The 16,896-nt window shown below is 42.0% G+C and overlaps 1 protein-coding gene across 1 annotated transcript in view; it reads left to right on the top strand.

The window, feature by feature from the left end:
• The window catches only part of LOC113888551 (multidrug resistance-associated protein 4-like), a gene marked incomplete at its 3' end in the record, with an annotated part of 135,618 nt that overhangs the window by 26,004 nt on the left and 92,718 nt on the right, over window positions 1–16,896 (top strand). Inside the window, exons 4-9 of the mRNA XM_027535617.1 lie at window positions 1,318–1,542; window positions 5,863–5,952; window positions 8,286–8,449; window positions 9,583–9,708; window positions 11,050–11,299; window positions 16,625–16,726. Coding sequence (XP_027391418.1) covers window positions 1,318–1,542; window positions 5,863–5,952; window positions 8,286–8,449; window positions 9,583–9,708; window positions 11,050–11,299; window positions 16,625–16,726 — 957 coding nt within the window. The remainder of the gene's footprint in view (window positions 1–1,317; window positions 1,543–5,862; window positions 5,953–8,285; window positions 8,450–9,582; window positions 9,709–11,049; window positions 11,300–16,624; window positions 16,727–16,896) is intronic.

Raw genomic sequence — 16,896 nt, 5'->3', positions numbered from 1 at the left:
GGGGACATCTTTTGATAAATATACTGATCAAGCACTGGTTGGCTGAGCAGAAAATGCTTGTTTTTGTTTTTTGGTATTTGGTGTTATGGATTTGCCTTCCCTCCTCTTGTGTGTGTGTTCTTCAGCTTCAGACAGACAGAAGAGAGCTATCAAAGCATACCTGTCAGGTAAGCAAAGCGTACTCTGTCTGTGTTAGTAATGTGGGATTGCCAAAAAAAGGAAAAGCCCTGTTCCTGAAAGACTTCCAAACTTTTAACATTTTGTCTTTTGAGAAGTCTGTGGAGGAAATGATATTGTGGCCCAAGATGTTTAGTTTTGGTAACTTGGATTTGTTGAATGATTTTCCTTGATGGTGAAAAAGGGGACCTAGGAAGAAGGGGACCTTCAAGGGGTGACTAGAGAGAGGAAATAGGTTGTGAGGTGGAGTGGCTGTTTGGCAGGGTGGGTAGGTGTTGCCATTCCTTTGCCTTTTTCTTTGGGAAAGAAACTTGCTTTCCCTAAGTCTTACTCAGGGTGGAAGCCTCAGTGCACCCTGAGTCAATTGGTTTAGGCCTTGGGGAAGAGAGGATTGGTAACATTTCTTCCAAACCACCAACTTCAGTGGATGGTGGATCAAGAACTACAGAGACATGAATTTTTAGCTTGGCCTCCACCATGTTTAGGTTTTTACTCCAAGGAACATTCCAACTTCTAGAGGGTAGAGGCGTAGTGAGGCAGTGCTCTCAGGAGCTGAGAGCCTGCAGAGCTGCCAAACCTGGTTTCTTTGTGGTACTCCTGCCAAAGCCAGTTTCCATTCTCTGGATCTACATGTGGAGTTTGGGGTAGAAAAGGGTGGATGTGTTTGTGCCAGTGTCTCGGTTCATAAGGATTCATGAAGAAGGTGATGAAAGCGTGTCTCCCATATGTGAACCACATTGACTTTCTATTGGGCTGGGATATTGAGAGTATGGGGGACAGGGGCAGGCTGCTAGCAGGCTTGTTCCTGTGGAAGCAGATTTCTTCCTCTTCTTCTGCCACCTTTTTCTTTATTCATCTTAAGGCTCAGTTGGTATTGAGCCTGTTTGTGATATTTGTTGAGCATCCACGGTGTGCTAAGCACAATGTACTAAGGCTTTACTATGTTTGAATGGAAAATTTTGCCTTAAGGTTAAACTGTTGCCTGCTTGTCTTATATGAGATAATAAATCTGCATAGTTTTAAATTAGTCACAAATGTAGCATTTTGTCAAAATGTATTTTAAACATGCTAATGATAAAAGTAAATCTTGTATAAAGAAAAACTGACATTTCTAATTAAGACTTTTTTCTTTTCTTTTAGGAAGGCACCAGAGTAGTTCAACCCATATTTTTGGGGAAAATGATTAGTTATGTTGAAAACTATGATCCCAATGATTCTGCTGCTTTGCACGAAGCCTACGGCTACGCGGCAGCGCTGAGCGCCTGCGTGCTGGTGTGGGCCGTTCTGCACCACTTGTACTTCTACCACATGCAGCGTGTGGGGATGAGGCTGAGAGTAGCCGTGTGCCACATGATCTACCGCAAGGTGAGTGTCACTCGGTACCACGGTGTGTACCTCCCCTAAATCCTCAGGGACATTTAGGGAAAGTTCTCTGTAAATTACAAATTTTGTAACTGGGAGTGTTTACGCCTTCCTAGAGAAGTTTGCTTTTGCATCAAGCCAAGTTTGTTGTTGTTGAAGCAAACTTTACCAATACATAATGAAAAGTTTTCTTTTGAGATCAAGTGTGGGCTGTCCTTGGCACTTTTGGCCATAGGCTGTCACATAATAACCACTAAATTTGTACTGTAAAATATTAAATTAATATTCAAGAATAAGTATTAAAAGTTCAAGTTTATTTTCAATGTTCATGCCCAAATCCCATAGTGCTGTTTATAGAAAATTTTTGTTGTCGTTCATTAATACCTTCAGGTACATCAAATTTGTATTTAAAAGTGAGGTTCAGAGATTGGATCTATAAAACTACATCTAAGAGCAGAGAATGTATTTGATAAAGGGACTGATTTTAACTTTAAAAGACCCATCTAATTATATTCAATATAATTATGTTTGCTAGGGAAAAATATAAAGAGAATTCATGCTTCATATAGACTCACTCCTTATATTTTATAGATAATTTTTGTTAATGGTATGAAAGAAAATAGGATATTTGAGATGAAACTTTAAATTTTACATTGTTTTATGAATTCTAGAGAGAATTTGTTGCTCTTCATTTAAATTATTTTAATACAATATTTCCTTTTATTCTTAGTATGCATTGTAGCAGTTTTAATAAGAACTGATTTAATGTGTTTAGTGATTTTGTATTGAGGAATGCCATGAAATTATTCCATAGTTTACCCTTGTCTAAACTAGTGTAAAAGAGTGAGGCTTTCAGGTATCTTTACAAAGGTATTGCCACAGATATATCAGTGTCAAGAGCTGAAGGGCTCTGTATAAACTTGATCCTGGATATGTCTTTGCCTTAGACAGTTTTAAAAAAATCTTTATTTGACTGTATTCTATCCTTGAAATTTTCAAAGAGAGTAGATCTTAAATGTTCTCACCACACATGTTAAATAGGATAACTATATTAGGTAGTGAATACTTTAAGTGGTTTTACTACAGTAATCATTTCCCAGTGTGTATTTATACCAAAGTATCATGTAACCTTAAACATACGTAATTTTTATTAATAGATAAAGTCCTCATTGAAAGATAAAACCAAGCAGCTTAAATTGAAAATATTGCTTCTTTTACCTGGTTGCTGCTTATCTAGAGCTTCTGCTTCTTCAGAATACTTTTTTCAGCAGAAAGTGATATGTCTTTTCCTCATCTTTCCTTGAGCAGAGTCTTGTACTTTTCAGGATTGTGTGAAACTGGGGACCTGGCATCTCACTGTCTTGTTTGACAACAGCATCTGAGCTGCTTTCCTTCTGGGTGATGTGGAAATTGCAACTGTGCCTGCATACTGCAGTCAGAGGTCTTCACTGTCATTTATCATCATCTTTGTTATTCTGTTGCATCTTTAACCATTTAGGAGATGGATACTCAGATTTCCTCACAAATTGGCTAAACGTTTGTCTTTCCAGATCATATTTAACTCTCATAATAGTTGTGAAATTTTACCCAAACTGTGTTGTGAAACCTTAAGTTAGATGTGAGGCGATGGTTTATTGAAAGCTGACTCTTTGTCACACAGGTGAGCCATTGTCTACCTGTGTTTCTTCCTCTTCCCACCATACTTTGGAATCTTGCCTTTGGGAAATGTGATCTGACCTGGCACATTGGCTTATGTGAATGTAACTATCTCCCAAGAAGTTCATTTACTGCCTTGATTTTACCTAAATGTTGGCTTTATATGAAGTCAGGAATTATGGGGATTATAACATAGACATAACTTGAAATTCCAGAAACCTGCAAAAGACAAATTTCCTCATGCACAGCCTTGCATCTAGAGTCCTGCTGGGGTGCAGAAATAAGACACTTCTTTTCAGGTTACAGGTGGGCTGATTCTTTAAGGCACAGCTGGTGCTGCCGAGCAGCTCTGAAAGGCCCCTCTGAACTTCTGTGGTTCATGCTCAGGCCCCACCTCCTGATACCTGCTCCTGGGGAGGAATCAGATTGGGCATTAGAAATGGAATGGCTGCTAAGCCCGTAGCCATAGTTTGTTCTGACCATGGATTCCAGGCTGGGGCAGGTCTCCAGGAGGTCTCTAAGGCTGCACATATTCCACTCCTAAAATGGCCCATTCAGCATTTCGTGCTCTTTGCAGCTGAATTTTGAATGATTCTGAAGGAGGTATCATATATAAAAATGACTTGCCAATTTTATTTTATTTTTAAACTTTACATAATTGTATTAGTTTTGCCGAATATCAAAATGAATCCACCACAGATATACATGTGTTCCCCATCCTGAACCCTCCTCCCTCCTGCCTCCCCATACCATCCCTCTGGGTTGTCCCAGTGCACTAGCCCCAAGCATCCAGTATCGTGCATCGAACCTGGACTGGCAACTCGTTTCATACATGATATTATACATGTTTCAATGCCATTCTCCCAAATCTTCCCACCCTCTCCCTCTCCCACAGAGTCCATAAGACTGTTCTATACATCAGTGTCTCTTTTGCTGTCTCGTACACAGGGTAATTAAAAAAATAAATAAATAAAACATGAAAAATTAAAAAAAAATAAATAAAGCAATGGTGTTCTCTACAGTTGGGAGTTGGAGTAGATACATTATGTTTTAGCTCACTAAAAATAATTGGAGAACAAATTAGCTTATTTTTATCTAATTTTCTCCCATTAAATAATTAATCTCAGTCACTGTAAATATTTACCATTACTTGCAAGTCATTTTTTGGCAAAGCTATAAATACTATGTAATTTAATCTTTCTCTCATGAATCAATCCTTGAAGATTGTCATTTTTGTCCCTACAATTTTCAAGCATAAAAAAAAAATGACTTGCCATTTATTGATTGATACATTTCCACAGCTTTGGTAAAATTACCTTTGGCTTTTGATCATTGTTTTTGTTGTGGTGGTGGTGGTAAAATACACCCAGTGTAAAGTTGACCATTTTCACTCCTTTTAAGTACAGCATTTAGTGACATTAGGTACACCCACACTGTTGTGCAGCCATCACCATTATTCATCTCTGGAACTTTTTCTTTTTCCCAAACTGAACCTCTGCATCCATTAAACACTAACTCCCCAACCCCTGTCCCCGCACCCAGCACCATTCTACTTCTTATCTCTGTGAATTTGAGTACTTCAGTACTCCATGTAAGTGGAATCATACAGCGTTTGTCATTTTGTGTGAGGCTTATGCTCTGTAGCACGATGTCTTCACGGTTCATCCATGTTGTGGCAGGTGTCAGAATTTAATTCCTTTTTAAGGCTCAATAGTCTTCCCTTATAGGCCTATGCAACATGCTGTGTGTTTGCTCATCTGTCAGTGGACAGTTGTTTCCACCTTTTAGCTATTGTGAACATTGCTGCTGTGAATATGAGTGTACAAATTGTCTGTTCAAGGTTGTGTTTTTAGTTTTCTTGAGTGTATCCTTAGTAGTATAATTGCTGTATTTATGCTAATGTCATGTTCAATTTTTGAGGAACTTCCGTATTCTCTTCCATTGTGGTTATATCATTTTACCCTCTCACTTGATCATTGTTTTCTTCTTTACTTGAGGAGTAAAGAAAAAGTTTCTTATGAAGTATGACATTTTGTTTGGATCAGTGGCTCTACTTGGTGGTCTGTTGAAGCAGCTCCTGGTGTCTTTTAAGCTTCCTCAGATCTCTAGGGCATTTTTCTTACTAAAAAGGGATTGAGCAACACAGGTTGTGTATTTTGTAAAATCAGCAGAATGGCATCAAGACCACAGTTTCCTCACAGGAACAGTGTTTTGAACATTATACTTGCTCATTTCAGAATGAGGAAACTAAGCCCAAAGTGTTTAAATATTGTCACCCACAGGATGAATGATTGAATCCAAGTCTCCAAATTTCTTTCCTAAGACAACCTCTCCAGTCTCATCCAATTGGCTAAAAAATTACTTAGTTGGCTCCTAAGTCTAAACCTACACCCTTTAACCTTCAGACAGCTGCAAGTTCACTGAAACAGGGGGTGGATTTTGCTTTTACCTCCTGCTCCTCCCTTTGCTGTTCTTGTGGTTGGGGCTGCCGCCACACTGAGGAGTTAGAAGCTGAACAAGGGTCCCTAGAGCCCTGCTGTCAGGGGTCATCCTGCTCCTGATGACACCACTCAAGACCCCTGGAACACATGCTCCATTGTGTTATGTTCTAAGATGACTTGGTATCACCTTAGGAATCCGAATCTCTGTCTCCCTCTCTCATTTCAGGCCCTTCGCCTGAGTAGCTCAGCCATGGGGAAGACCACCACAGGCCAGATAGTCAACCTGCTGTCCAACGATGTGAGCAGGTTTGACCAGGTAAGCTGCCCCTGAGGGATCCTCTTTCATTTCCTGTTCTTCTCACTGGGTTCAGCTTATTGGGGTGCCAGGTGCCAGGGTTTGGTGTCAGCCAGGGTTCTGTTGAGGATGTAAGACAAAGGTTCTATTTATCCAAATTTCACTTCTCAGTGTGCAAATTCGATGTAATTATATGTATTGTTTCATAAGTGAGAGTTTTGTTTTTCTGATAATAAATAGCAGCAGTGTTCTTGCCTAGCTTGGTTAGTGTCCTAAGGGGTCCTCCTGGAGCAGCCCTTCTTGGCACGTGGTGTAGGTGTTACTGAACTGTCTTCCTCCTCCTCTAGGTGATGAAGGCCTGGTAGTCAGGGATTGTTTTTTCCCCTGCACCCTGTTCAGTGCCTGCTGCATAGGGAGCCTTCAAGTGGGTGGTCCCCAGACACAATCTCCTCTCTGCTGTCCCCACACACTCTTTTTTCCCCTGACCTTAAGCATAGATCACATGGCCCAGAACATCGTAGCTGTTGGTCAGATCTGTGTTGTAGTAGACACTTCTCTTTCCAGTATTCATTCATCAAACATGAAGCAAGGCCCCTACTCACTTTCAGGGATGAATAAAGCTTAGTTTCTGCTCTATAGAAGCCACAGTCTATTAGGGAGGTAAATACACAAGTAATTACTGGAGAGAGCAGTAGGTACCATAATACAGGCTTTCCTGGGATGCTGGGGAGCCCAGGGGAGATGGGGGCTAAACTCTGGGATGGAGAGCATTTGGAGAAGCCCTAAGCTCATCTGTTTTGTAGTCAAAATCCACATCTTTCTTCATTGCTGATGGTCTGATTCTCCTGGGACATCCCTGAAGTCAGCCCTGTGCTGCCTGAAACAGTGTCATCTGGGGTTGACACTTGAATTTCTGCTTTAGCATGTTAAAAACCCAGTGAGATCATTTCTATTTAGGTTTCTGTCTGTTCCTTCAGAGCATATTGTCTCTATATTCTGTCCTTAGTGGCTTTTATACCATCCCAAAGAGAGGCTATGCTAAAGAATGGTCAAACTACTGCACAATTGCACTCATCTCACACGCTAGTAAAGTAATGCTCAAAATTCTCTAAGCCAGGCTTCAGCAATACATGAACTGTGAAATTCCAGATGTTCAAGCTGGTTTTAGAAAAGGCAGAGGAAAAAAGCTCAAATTGCCAACATCTGCTGGATCATGGAAAAAGCAAGAGAGTTCCAGAAAAACATCTATTTCTGCTTTATTGACTATGCCAAAGCCTTTGACTGTGTGGATCACAATAAATTGTGGAAAATTCTGAAAGAGATGTGAATACCAGACCACCTGACATGCCTCTTGAGAAACCAGTATGCAGGTCAGGAAGCAACAGTTAGAACTGGACATGGAACAACGGACTGGTTCCAAATAGGAAAAGGAATACATCAAGGCTGTATATTGTCAGCCTGCTTATTTAACTTATATGCAGAGTACATCATGAGAAACGCTGGGCTGGAAGAAGCACAAGCTGGAATCAAGATTGCCGAGAGAAATATCAATAACCTCAGATATGCAGATGATACCACTCTTATGGCAGAAAGTGAAGAAGAACTAAAGAGCCTCTTGATGAAAGTGAAAGAGGAGAGTGAAAAAGTTGGCTTAAAACTCAACATTCAGAAAACTAAGATCATGGTATCCAGTCTCATCACTTCATGGCAAATACAGTGGCTGATTTTATTTTTGGGGGGTCCAAAATCACTGCAGATGGTGACTGGAGCCATAAAATTAAAAGATGCTTACTCCTCGGAAGGAAAGTTATGACCAACCTAGAGAGCAGATTAAAAAGCAGAGACATTACTTTATCAACAAAGGTCTGTCTAGTCAAGGCTATGGTTTTTCCAGTAGTCATGTATGGATGTGAGAGTTGGAATATAAAGAAAGCTGAGTGCCGAATAATTAATGCTTTTGAACTGTGGTGTTGGAGAAGACTCTTGAGAGTCCCTTGGACTGCAAGGAGGTCCAACCAGTCCATCCTAAAGGAGATCAGTCCTGGGTGTTCATTGGAAGGACTGATGTTGAAGCTGAAACTCCAATACTTTGGCCACCTGATGTGAAGAGCTTACTCATTTGAAAAGACCCTGATGCTGGGAATGATTGAAGGCAGGAGGAGAAGGGGATGACAGAGGATGAGATGGTTGGATGGCATCACCGACTCAATGGACATGAATTTGGGTAAACTCCAGGAGTTAGTAATTTACAGGGAGGCCTGTTGTGGTGCAGTTCATGGGGTCACAAAGAGTCGGACAGGACTGAAAGACTGAACTGAACTCAACTGAAGAAGGCTTTGTCTTTCTCTTTTAAGGTAACAATGTTCTTGCACTATCTGTGGGTGGGGCCACTGCAGGCTATTGCAGTGACCGTCCTGCTCTGGATGGAAATAGGAATATCATGTCTTGCTGGGATGGCGGTTCTCATTATTCTTCTGCTTTTGCAAAGCTGCTTCGGGAAGTTGTTTTCATCACTCCGGTAAGAGAAACACTTCTTTTAAAAATTGATAATATGTAATTGGTAACATCGACAGTCTGCTTGATGCTTTTGTTCAAAAACAAGACAAATGCCTTCTCTAGTCTCTTCTTTGTGTGAGTTGTAGACCCTACAGGCTTAGCCAGTGGAGGCTCCAGCCTTAAACTGAAGGCTGATCCTGAAACCGGAACAGGAAAGGCATTCACTGGGTTGGCACCGTGTCTGAAAAAGTAGAGTGTCCTTCAGCAGAATCTACCCATGTCCAAGTTATTTAAATATTGGTAAATAGTAATAATCTTGTAGCCCCATTTCTTACTGCATATATTTTTGTTATTCTTGTGTTGGAGCCTTTCAGGTATTTATTCATGTTTCCATTAAGTTATAAGCACCCCCAGGGACAGGCTGATCTCCATTGTGTCTTTATGAAGCCCCACAGTCACAGCAGCACATGTGACAGAAAGGTGGCTGGTGGTGAAGAGCCTTCTAGTGCTAAGTTAGATTGAAGCAGGTCCCAGAGGGTTGGAGGTGGGTGGTTGTCAGGTGATGAGATGTTGTGCTATTTGAAGCTCACTGAGTTCTTGTGTTTGTTGTGTGTGTGCAGTTCTGTGCTTTGTGTCTTTTTTATTTGGAATTTCCTTTCCTTTCTTTGCTGGAGAGAGAGATACTCCCTATCTTTCGAGGCCCTGTTCCAGTGCTACCAGGTCTCTGAAGCTCTTCTTGTTCTCCTTTCCTGGTGGAATTAACAGCCCCATCTTTTCTGCTCCCCAGAACGTCTCTCCTATTTTATTACAGCAAAGACTCTGTCTTCCTGGGTGTCTTTCTGCCTCCCTACCTGACTGTGACCTCTTTGAGCAGATGGTTTGTATCTGACACATTTCAGATCTTTCTTAGCCGATGCTGCACATTCTCCAAGTTACTTCTTGAAATGGACTGAATGGTTGACTTCCTAGTTGAAGCCTTTTTCTCCATTTGTACTTTGAGTAGGACCTGCCTGTGTTCTAAGTGCCAAAGGGCAGTAGAGAATAATTTTATTCCTAGCCCCACCCCCATGCCCACTCCTACTGCTGCTGCTGCTGCTGCTGCTGAGGAAAGTTGGGCTGTGGTCACTAAGGCTCATCTCACGTCTGTCCCCTCAGGAGTAAGACCACTGCTCTCACAGACAAGAGGATCAGGACTATGAGTGAAGTCATAACTGGCATCAGAACAATAAAAATGAATGCTTGGGAAAAGTTATTTATAGATCATATTACCAGACTGAGAAGGTAAGTTTATATATATAGATATCATTCCATATTCTCATGCTTTATTTCCTATTCTATTGGACTTTAGATGTCTTACCAAAGAAGTATTTAAGTTCATCTTCACATTAAGTTGAACTTAAATACTAACTATTCACTGCATCCCCTACATGTTGCAGGAGGGCTAAGAATAGTGGAGATATCATTTAACCTGTTCTTTCATTTGCCATGTTTTCAAAGGAAAAAAATATATATATGCTTCTTACTTATATAGAAATTAAATTCTAAGTAGTTCTTAATACCTCAAATCCCAATAAGCAATGCTTTTAACATAGTATTTGAAACAATGACATTCAAACTAAAACTGTAATTTATGATGATGGCTGATAATCAGAAAGATTATACAGAGTTGGTATACTTGTATTGAACCAAACCGTATGAATCACTATTGTTCATTGTTGCTGTGCTTAGTCACTCAGCCGGATCTGACTCCTTGTGACCCCATCAACTGTAGCTCGCCAGGCTTCTCTGGCCATGGGACTTCCCAAGCAGGAATTCTGGAGTGGGTTGCCATTTCCTCCTCCAGAGGATCTTACAGACCCAGCAATTGAACCTGTGTCTCCTGCGTTGGAGGTGGATTCTTTACCACCATGAAAGCTCATGAATCACTATTATTCAATTCAAATGGAGCTATGAAAATACTGTCCCTTTTGTTCTGCTTCATGTTTTTAGACTGTTTTTCCATCTTTCATTTAAATACCTGGTGAGCATTTCTCTGACCCCACCTTGTCACCTCTCACTCTGCACCTTTGCAGAGCCCATCTTCCTTCTACTCTGGCCTCAAAGCCTGACTGACTCCAGCTCATCTTCAGGGTCCACGTGTGTGTGACTTGCCCTGACTCCACTGCTCCGAGTTACGTATTCCAGCTCTGGGCTCCCTTGGGGGCTGTGATGACCATCTCTGTCTATTGTCTCCTAATTTTATGGTTGCTAGTTCTCTTCGCCCATAAGTTCATGAGCGCCTGGAGGGGACCGGCAGTGTCTTTCTGTGAGGAGCCTGGCACAGATTTGTGATTATGAAAGTTTGTTGAATGAATGTTCAGACCCCGTTGGATTGACCCAAAAATGTTTGAAATTGTGACAGAAAACCTCTTACTTGAAAGAGTGAAGTGGGGATGAAGTGTGTGGTCCTGGTGTTGGCCAGACCCCTGAGTGTGCACTATGCTAATGTCTCCATGATGTGAGGGATGGTTTATCTCAATCTGTGTCCATTCCCTAGAAAGGGGCCACTTACACAGGGCACTGAATTCATGTCTTGTATGCTGATGCTTCTTATAAAACCTTTGTCCTATTTTATTTTTACAGTAAGGAAATTTCCAAGATTCTGAAAAGTTCCTACCTTAGAGGCATGAATTTGGCATCATTTTTCACTGTGAGCAAAATCATGATTTTTTTCACCTTCATCACCAATGAGCTCCTTGACAACCTGATCTCAGCCAGCCAAGTGTTTGTGGTGGTGATGCTGTTCGAGGCTCTTCGTTTCTCAAGCACCCTCTACTTCCCCATGGCCATCGAGAAGGTGTCAGAGGCCATCGTCAGCATCCAAAGAATCAAGGTTTAGTGAAAAATAACTTTTTTAAGTTATAGGCAGATTTTACCTAAAATACCTCTTTTATGTGGTGTCACTGTGTGCCAGTTAGGTGAGATTTAACTCTTTCAGTGCCAAGCTGGCAGTCTTTCCAAAATGTATGTATTCACCTCTTTTCTTAGGTAAAGTGAGTTAAAAGTACTGTAAGATCCATGCTTGTTTAGGACCAGTAGTATAAATAGCAGCAGCACTGGCTTTTGACATGCAGTGGTGGCTGCAGGATGATTAAAATGTCTAAAAGCAGGAGAAGCGAACAGATGCATCTGCTGTGCTGACTGGAATGACTAGGCAGTGACTGTGCACAGTCCTGGGGTGACTAGGATTCCTCTCTGGTCTGGGAGGGGAGGAACTTGCTGAGAAGTCCCTGTTCCGTGGGCAGAAAGAGTGGCCTCAGATTCACTTAGTTCTCTGTGCTTAAAAACTGGAATCTTTCCTCCAAAAGATGTTTTTTTGTTGATTTCTGATCTCTACATTTTTATTCCTGTCATTATTTTACTTAGTGTCTAAGCCTGTCTCTAGCTGCCCTCTTCCTTTCAAACTTGTAACTCCGACCATACTTACTGTCTACTCTTTTAAACTAAATGTCCCTAAGTAGTCAGGGGTAAATAAACTAAATGTCCCTAAGTAGTCACACAACGGCCTGGCACACAGTAGGTGCTCAAGTATTTCTGTTTAAAATGAAGATTAAATCAGCTCTGTAAAAATGAATGATTTATTATGACCTCATAAGCCCAAGAACTCTCTCTATTTTTCTCTAAGTAAGGAAGTGGGACCCATGGTCCTGGCCTTGGATGACTCCAATAGGATTGCAAAACACTCATTGAAAGTCTTCAGTAACTTTAACATCTAGTAACAATCTGTCTCTGAGGTTGTTTTCCATTACCAGCTACAACCAAGTTAGTCTTTTTGGTAGTATCACCTTCCCTGCATAACCTGTTCTGAGTCTGCAATTCATGGCTCTACTGGCCATTTAATTTCAGCTTTTTCATCAGACTGAGTCTTGGGGAAAAATCCAGCCAGCACTTCTGGCGCCTTTACAAGCTGATCATGTGTTGAATGGGGTCTCATTTAACCCTTGGAAGACTGTGACATCTGTTCACCTCAGAGGTATTGTTTGTGGACAGGTGCTCAATAAATTTATTTCTTCACATAAGGCATACTTTTCCTTTTCTTTATTTTTTGTTTGAAAGTGTGGTGTTTCTATTCTAATGTATACAGATTGAGTATTGATGTCTTGGTTACATGCTTAAGCTGAAACTGGAATTTGATTCTGTCTAGACCAGATATATAACATATGCATTACTCTCCAGGGCCCTCGGTCTTTTTAATCAATGGAAGTTGATGATAGGCCAGACAAGAAATTCAAGCAAGGCTTCACTGAGGCTTGTGCTACAGCACAAAGTATGAAAACAAGAAACTGATGCCCCGTTGACGCTTTGAGAAGAGTGGGCTGGTTCCTTAAGTGGGGTGAGGGTAGGGGAGGATTGGTGGTTTGAGCCACAGGAGTGACTTATGTGGTCTGACCCCTGTCTTGTAGGTGCCATGTGCCAAGATCGTGCACAGTTCCCTGCTTTGCTCCCAGCAGCTCAGAAATGCCAGTTGGCTTGTGATGTTTTTGTATCTTATTGTTCGTGATTGCCTTTGCATGTGTGCAGGTGTGTTTAGTCTCTTAGGATTTCTTTGTATTTTGTTGCTCAGGGAGACGTTTGTCCAGATTCAAGCACTCCGGTAGAGGGTCCCAGGTCCCAGCCTGTCTCATCACCTTTTGCTTGTTGCTGTGTCAGCTTAGACTCTGTAAGGCTGTAGCCATGCAGTCAGTGGTTGGATGGTTTGAACAGCCATGCAGTCTGTTCCTTCCTTTAGCTGATGCCCTCGATGGGCTGACTGTGCAAGGCTAGGTCTTAGCTGGAGTTGGGACTGCAAAAGCACACGAATGATGTAGTGTCTCCCCTCTGTGTGACTTAGTATTCCTCAGGGGATTCAGAGGTAGGGAGGGCAGTGCCAGCTGGGGATGTGCTGAGCTGGTTTCAGTAGGGTTAGTATTTGAGATGGACCAGAAGGGTGGGTGGGGTCAGTACTCAGGGTGTCCAGGCAGAGGCCACCTGGGGAGCATGGACTTAGGTGCAGGTGAGCCACTGGGGTGGCGGGCGGGGGGGAGGGGGTGGGGTGTTAAGCTTGTGGACACTCTTTGAGGGGCTGTAAGGAGATCAGAAGGGAGTGTCTTGGGGTGGGGTCAGTGATGTTGGGGAGGACTGGGGAAGGAACCAGCAAAAGAAAAGTTGCATTATTGAAATAACTAATAGTGAGTGAGATTCTGAAATTATGTTGTTTCAAGAGGAAAAGAGAGTTGGGAGAGGGATGAATTGTGTCAGAACAGGCAATGGTGGTAGGGAGAGAGAACTCAGGCTGTGGTGGTTGAAAGCCTGCAAACGTGTCCTCATACCACTCTCCGTCCATCCTGCCTCCTGGTGGACATGGGCTCCGGGCAGGTAGGAGTCACTGTGCTTAGTGTTAGGTTCTCAGTGAGCTGGGATGAGTGGAGGAAGGAATGAATGAAAGCATCTTCCACCAGCTGATATTTGACAGAAATGCAAGGATCCTGTCTTTCTTTTCCTGCACAAGGGTTTTCACATTCAGTTTTGACCAGTTCTTTTTAAGTAGAAGTTTGCAATCACATTTATGACTCTGAGGCACGATAGATAGGGTGTCAAGATGTTTAAGGTAGTAGATTACTATTTATGTGTCATTTTCTTTCTCAAACATCCTCACATGCTTGTTTCAGTTTTTCCCCATATGGGTTAGGATTTGGTTTACCTGTGGGTCCCAGAGGTACCCATGCTAAAGCTGCTTACAGGGGTCATTTGTTTTTCTCTCATTCAAGAATCCTTGTGAGGCTCTGTATGGGTTTCCTGGGGCTGCGGATACAAAGTACCATAAAACATGTGGCTTAAAACCACAGGAATGTTTTGTTTCCCAGTCCTGGAGGCTAGAAGTCTGAAATCAAGCTATCAGCAGTCAGGATCCCTCTGAATCCGATAAGGGAGCATCCTTTCTTGCCTCTGCTAGCTCTGAGTGGTTGCAGGCAAAACTTGATATTCCTTGGCTTGAAAGCCATCACCCCAGCCTCTGTCTCCATCATCAGGTAGCTGTTTTTTGTGTGTCTGTCTGTCTCTGCATTTCTCATAAGGACTCCAGTCATATTGGATTCAGGGCCCACCCTACTCCACTGTGATCTCACTTTAATTGATTACATTTCCAACAACTAAATTTCCAAATAAAGTCACATTTTGAGCTAACTGGGGTTAGGATATATCTTTTACGTGGTGATACAACTCTCCCCATAACAAGTCCCATGGCTAGTGTGAACCTCCGTGATGTTGGGACCCAGACTCTTTCTCTCTTATGTTACTCCACTGCATGTGACCTTGACCCAGCTGGCAGCCCCCAAGGCCCAGGCTGGGATGGAGGAAGGTCCTGGTTGCTGTCACTCTCCACAGCCCTGGATTTAGTCACGTGGCTGCTCCTATCTGCTCGGGAGCCTCAAGACAGAGGGAGGGCCTCCTTCCAGGCTGCCACATGCAGTTAAAATCCAGGGTTTGTTACCTCAGAAGAACAAGAGCAGATTTCAAGGACAGCCAGCAGTCTCTGCCTCTTGTTCACAGTTTTGGGGACCTTGGGGAGTGGGAGTGGTCTAAGTTATTTGTTCAATTTCTCTATTGCTCTAGCTTTTCTCATTGAATTATACCTAGCATTTGCAAGGCAAGAGGGAATTTTCTTGTATGTGTTTGTCAGCTTTGTAGCAATTTATAAGATTTTGTTTTATTCAACTACTGTGCATCACTTCAGAGAAGGCAATGGCACCCTACTCCAGTATTCTTGCCTGGAAAATCCCATGGACGGAGGAGCCTGGAAGCCTGCGGTCCATGGGGTCGCTGAGGGTTGGACACAACTGAGCGACTTCCCTTTCGCTTTTCACTTTCATGCATTGGAGAAGGAAATGGCAACCCACTCCAGTGTTCTTGCCTGGAGAATCCCAGGGGTGGGGGAGCCTGGTGGGCTGCTGTCTATGGGGTCACACAGAGTCAGACACGACTGAAGTGCCTTAGTAGTAGTAGTGCATCAGTTAGTTGCAAAGTGGTGTAGAAGATAACAAGACGTGAGAGGTGCAGCCATTCCTGCTTTGAAGGAAAGAGGGCATTGACTAATAAGAGGCAGTGATTGTGAAAAGATGCCTGTGAAATATTTTTTAAGACATAGAAACTTAACACAGTTTTCTTTTTAGAATGATGACTTAGTAATAGTTAATGACAAGCAGTGATGTGGTATTGACACACACGAGGGGGAAAGCAGAGTGTACAGGGTTTGCACTCGGAGTCTCTGTCGTTGGTCTTGTGTTCCCAGCCTGTCCTGTGCCACCTGCTTCCTGATGGCCTGGGGAGGGCCTTCCTCTCTGTGTTCTAGCAGTGTTGCATGGTGCTTGGCACAAGGTGGGATTCAGTTAGTATTTATGAAATAATTTCCTACCAGCTCACCTGTTTATTGTTGGTAACACAAAAGTAAAACAATAAAAATGTCCAGTTTCTAAATGTATTAGAGTTTGAAGCCATATTTTCTTCTTAGGGAGGAACCAGTACACTTGTTGAGAAAGTAACAAAGATAGCCTCATGGCCAGGAATTCTTATTTATTTATTTTATACAAACACAGAGATACACAGACACACACACATACGTACTCTATATATGTGTGTATATGCTATGTTATATATATATATATGCTATACTCTATTATATACTTAGTTGTACATATAATAATGATATATTACATACTATATACTATGTAATATTTCTCATGTGAACCAAGACCTAATAAAATACAGTTGTAAAATGATGCTGCTACTGCTGCTAAGTCGCTTCAGTTGTGTCCGACTCTGTGCAACCCCATAGATGGCAGCCCACCAGGCTCCCCCGTCCCTGGGATTCTCCAGGCAAGAACACTGGAGTGGGTTGCCATTGCCTTCTCTAATTCATGAAAGTGAAAAGTGAAATGAAGTCGCTCAGTTGTGTCCGACTCTTAACGACCCCATGGACTGCAGCCTACCAGGCTCCTCCATCCATGGGATTTTCCAGGCAAGAGTACTGGAGTGGGGTGCCATTGCATTCTCCATGTAAAATGATAGGTAGGTATAAATGATAGGTATAAAACTTTTTATTGCCAATTCCAGAGAAGCAGTTGTTTTGTTTGTGCTTTGTTCTTGCAGTATAAACAATCTATGTTTTGCTTTTTTTCTGTAGAACTTTTTGTTACTTGATGAGATAACACAGTGCTACCCTCTGCTGCCATCAGATGGTAAAACGATCGTGGATGTGCAAGCTTTTACAGCTTCTTGGGAAAAGGTAAGAAACTTTGCTTTCCAAAATTATGACTGCTAAAAGATAACTGTGACATAGATTTATTGGAGAATTTTGAGATTTTACATATACTGTAAAATGTGACTTGCTCACTTACTTAGAATATATTCTAAAAATTATCAGAATCAGGGATGAGGTTTGCAATGAATGGAGAT

Source organism: Bos indicus x Bos taurus, unplaced genomic scaffold (assembly GCF_003369695.1).
Source record: "Bos indicus x Bos taurus breed Angus x Brahman F1 hybrid unplaced genomic scaffold, Bos_hybrid_MaternalHap_v2.0 SuperScaffold_100458, whole genome shotgun sequence".
Lineage (NCBI taxonomy): Eukaryota > Metazoa > Chordata > Mammalia > Artiodactyla > Bovidae > Bos > Bos indicus x Bos taurus.
This window is presented reverse-complemented; position numbering and strand designations above follow the sequence as displayed.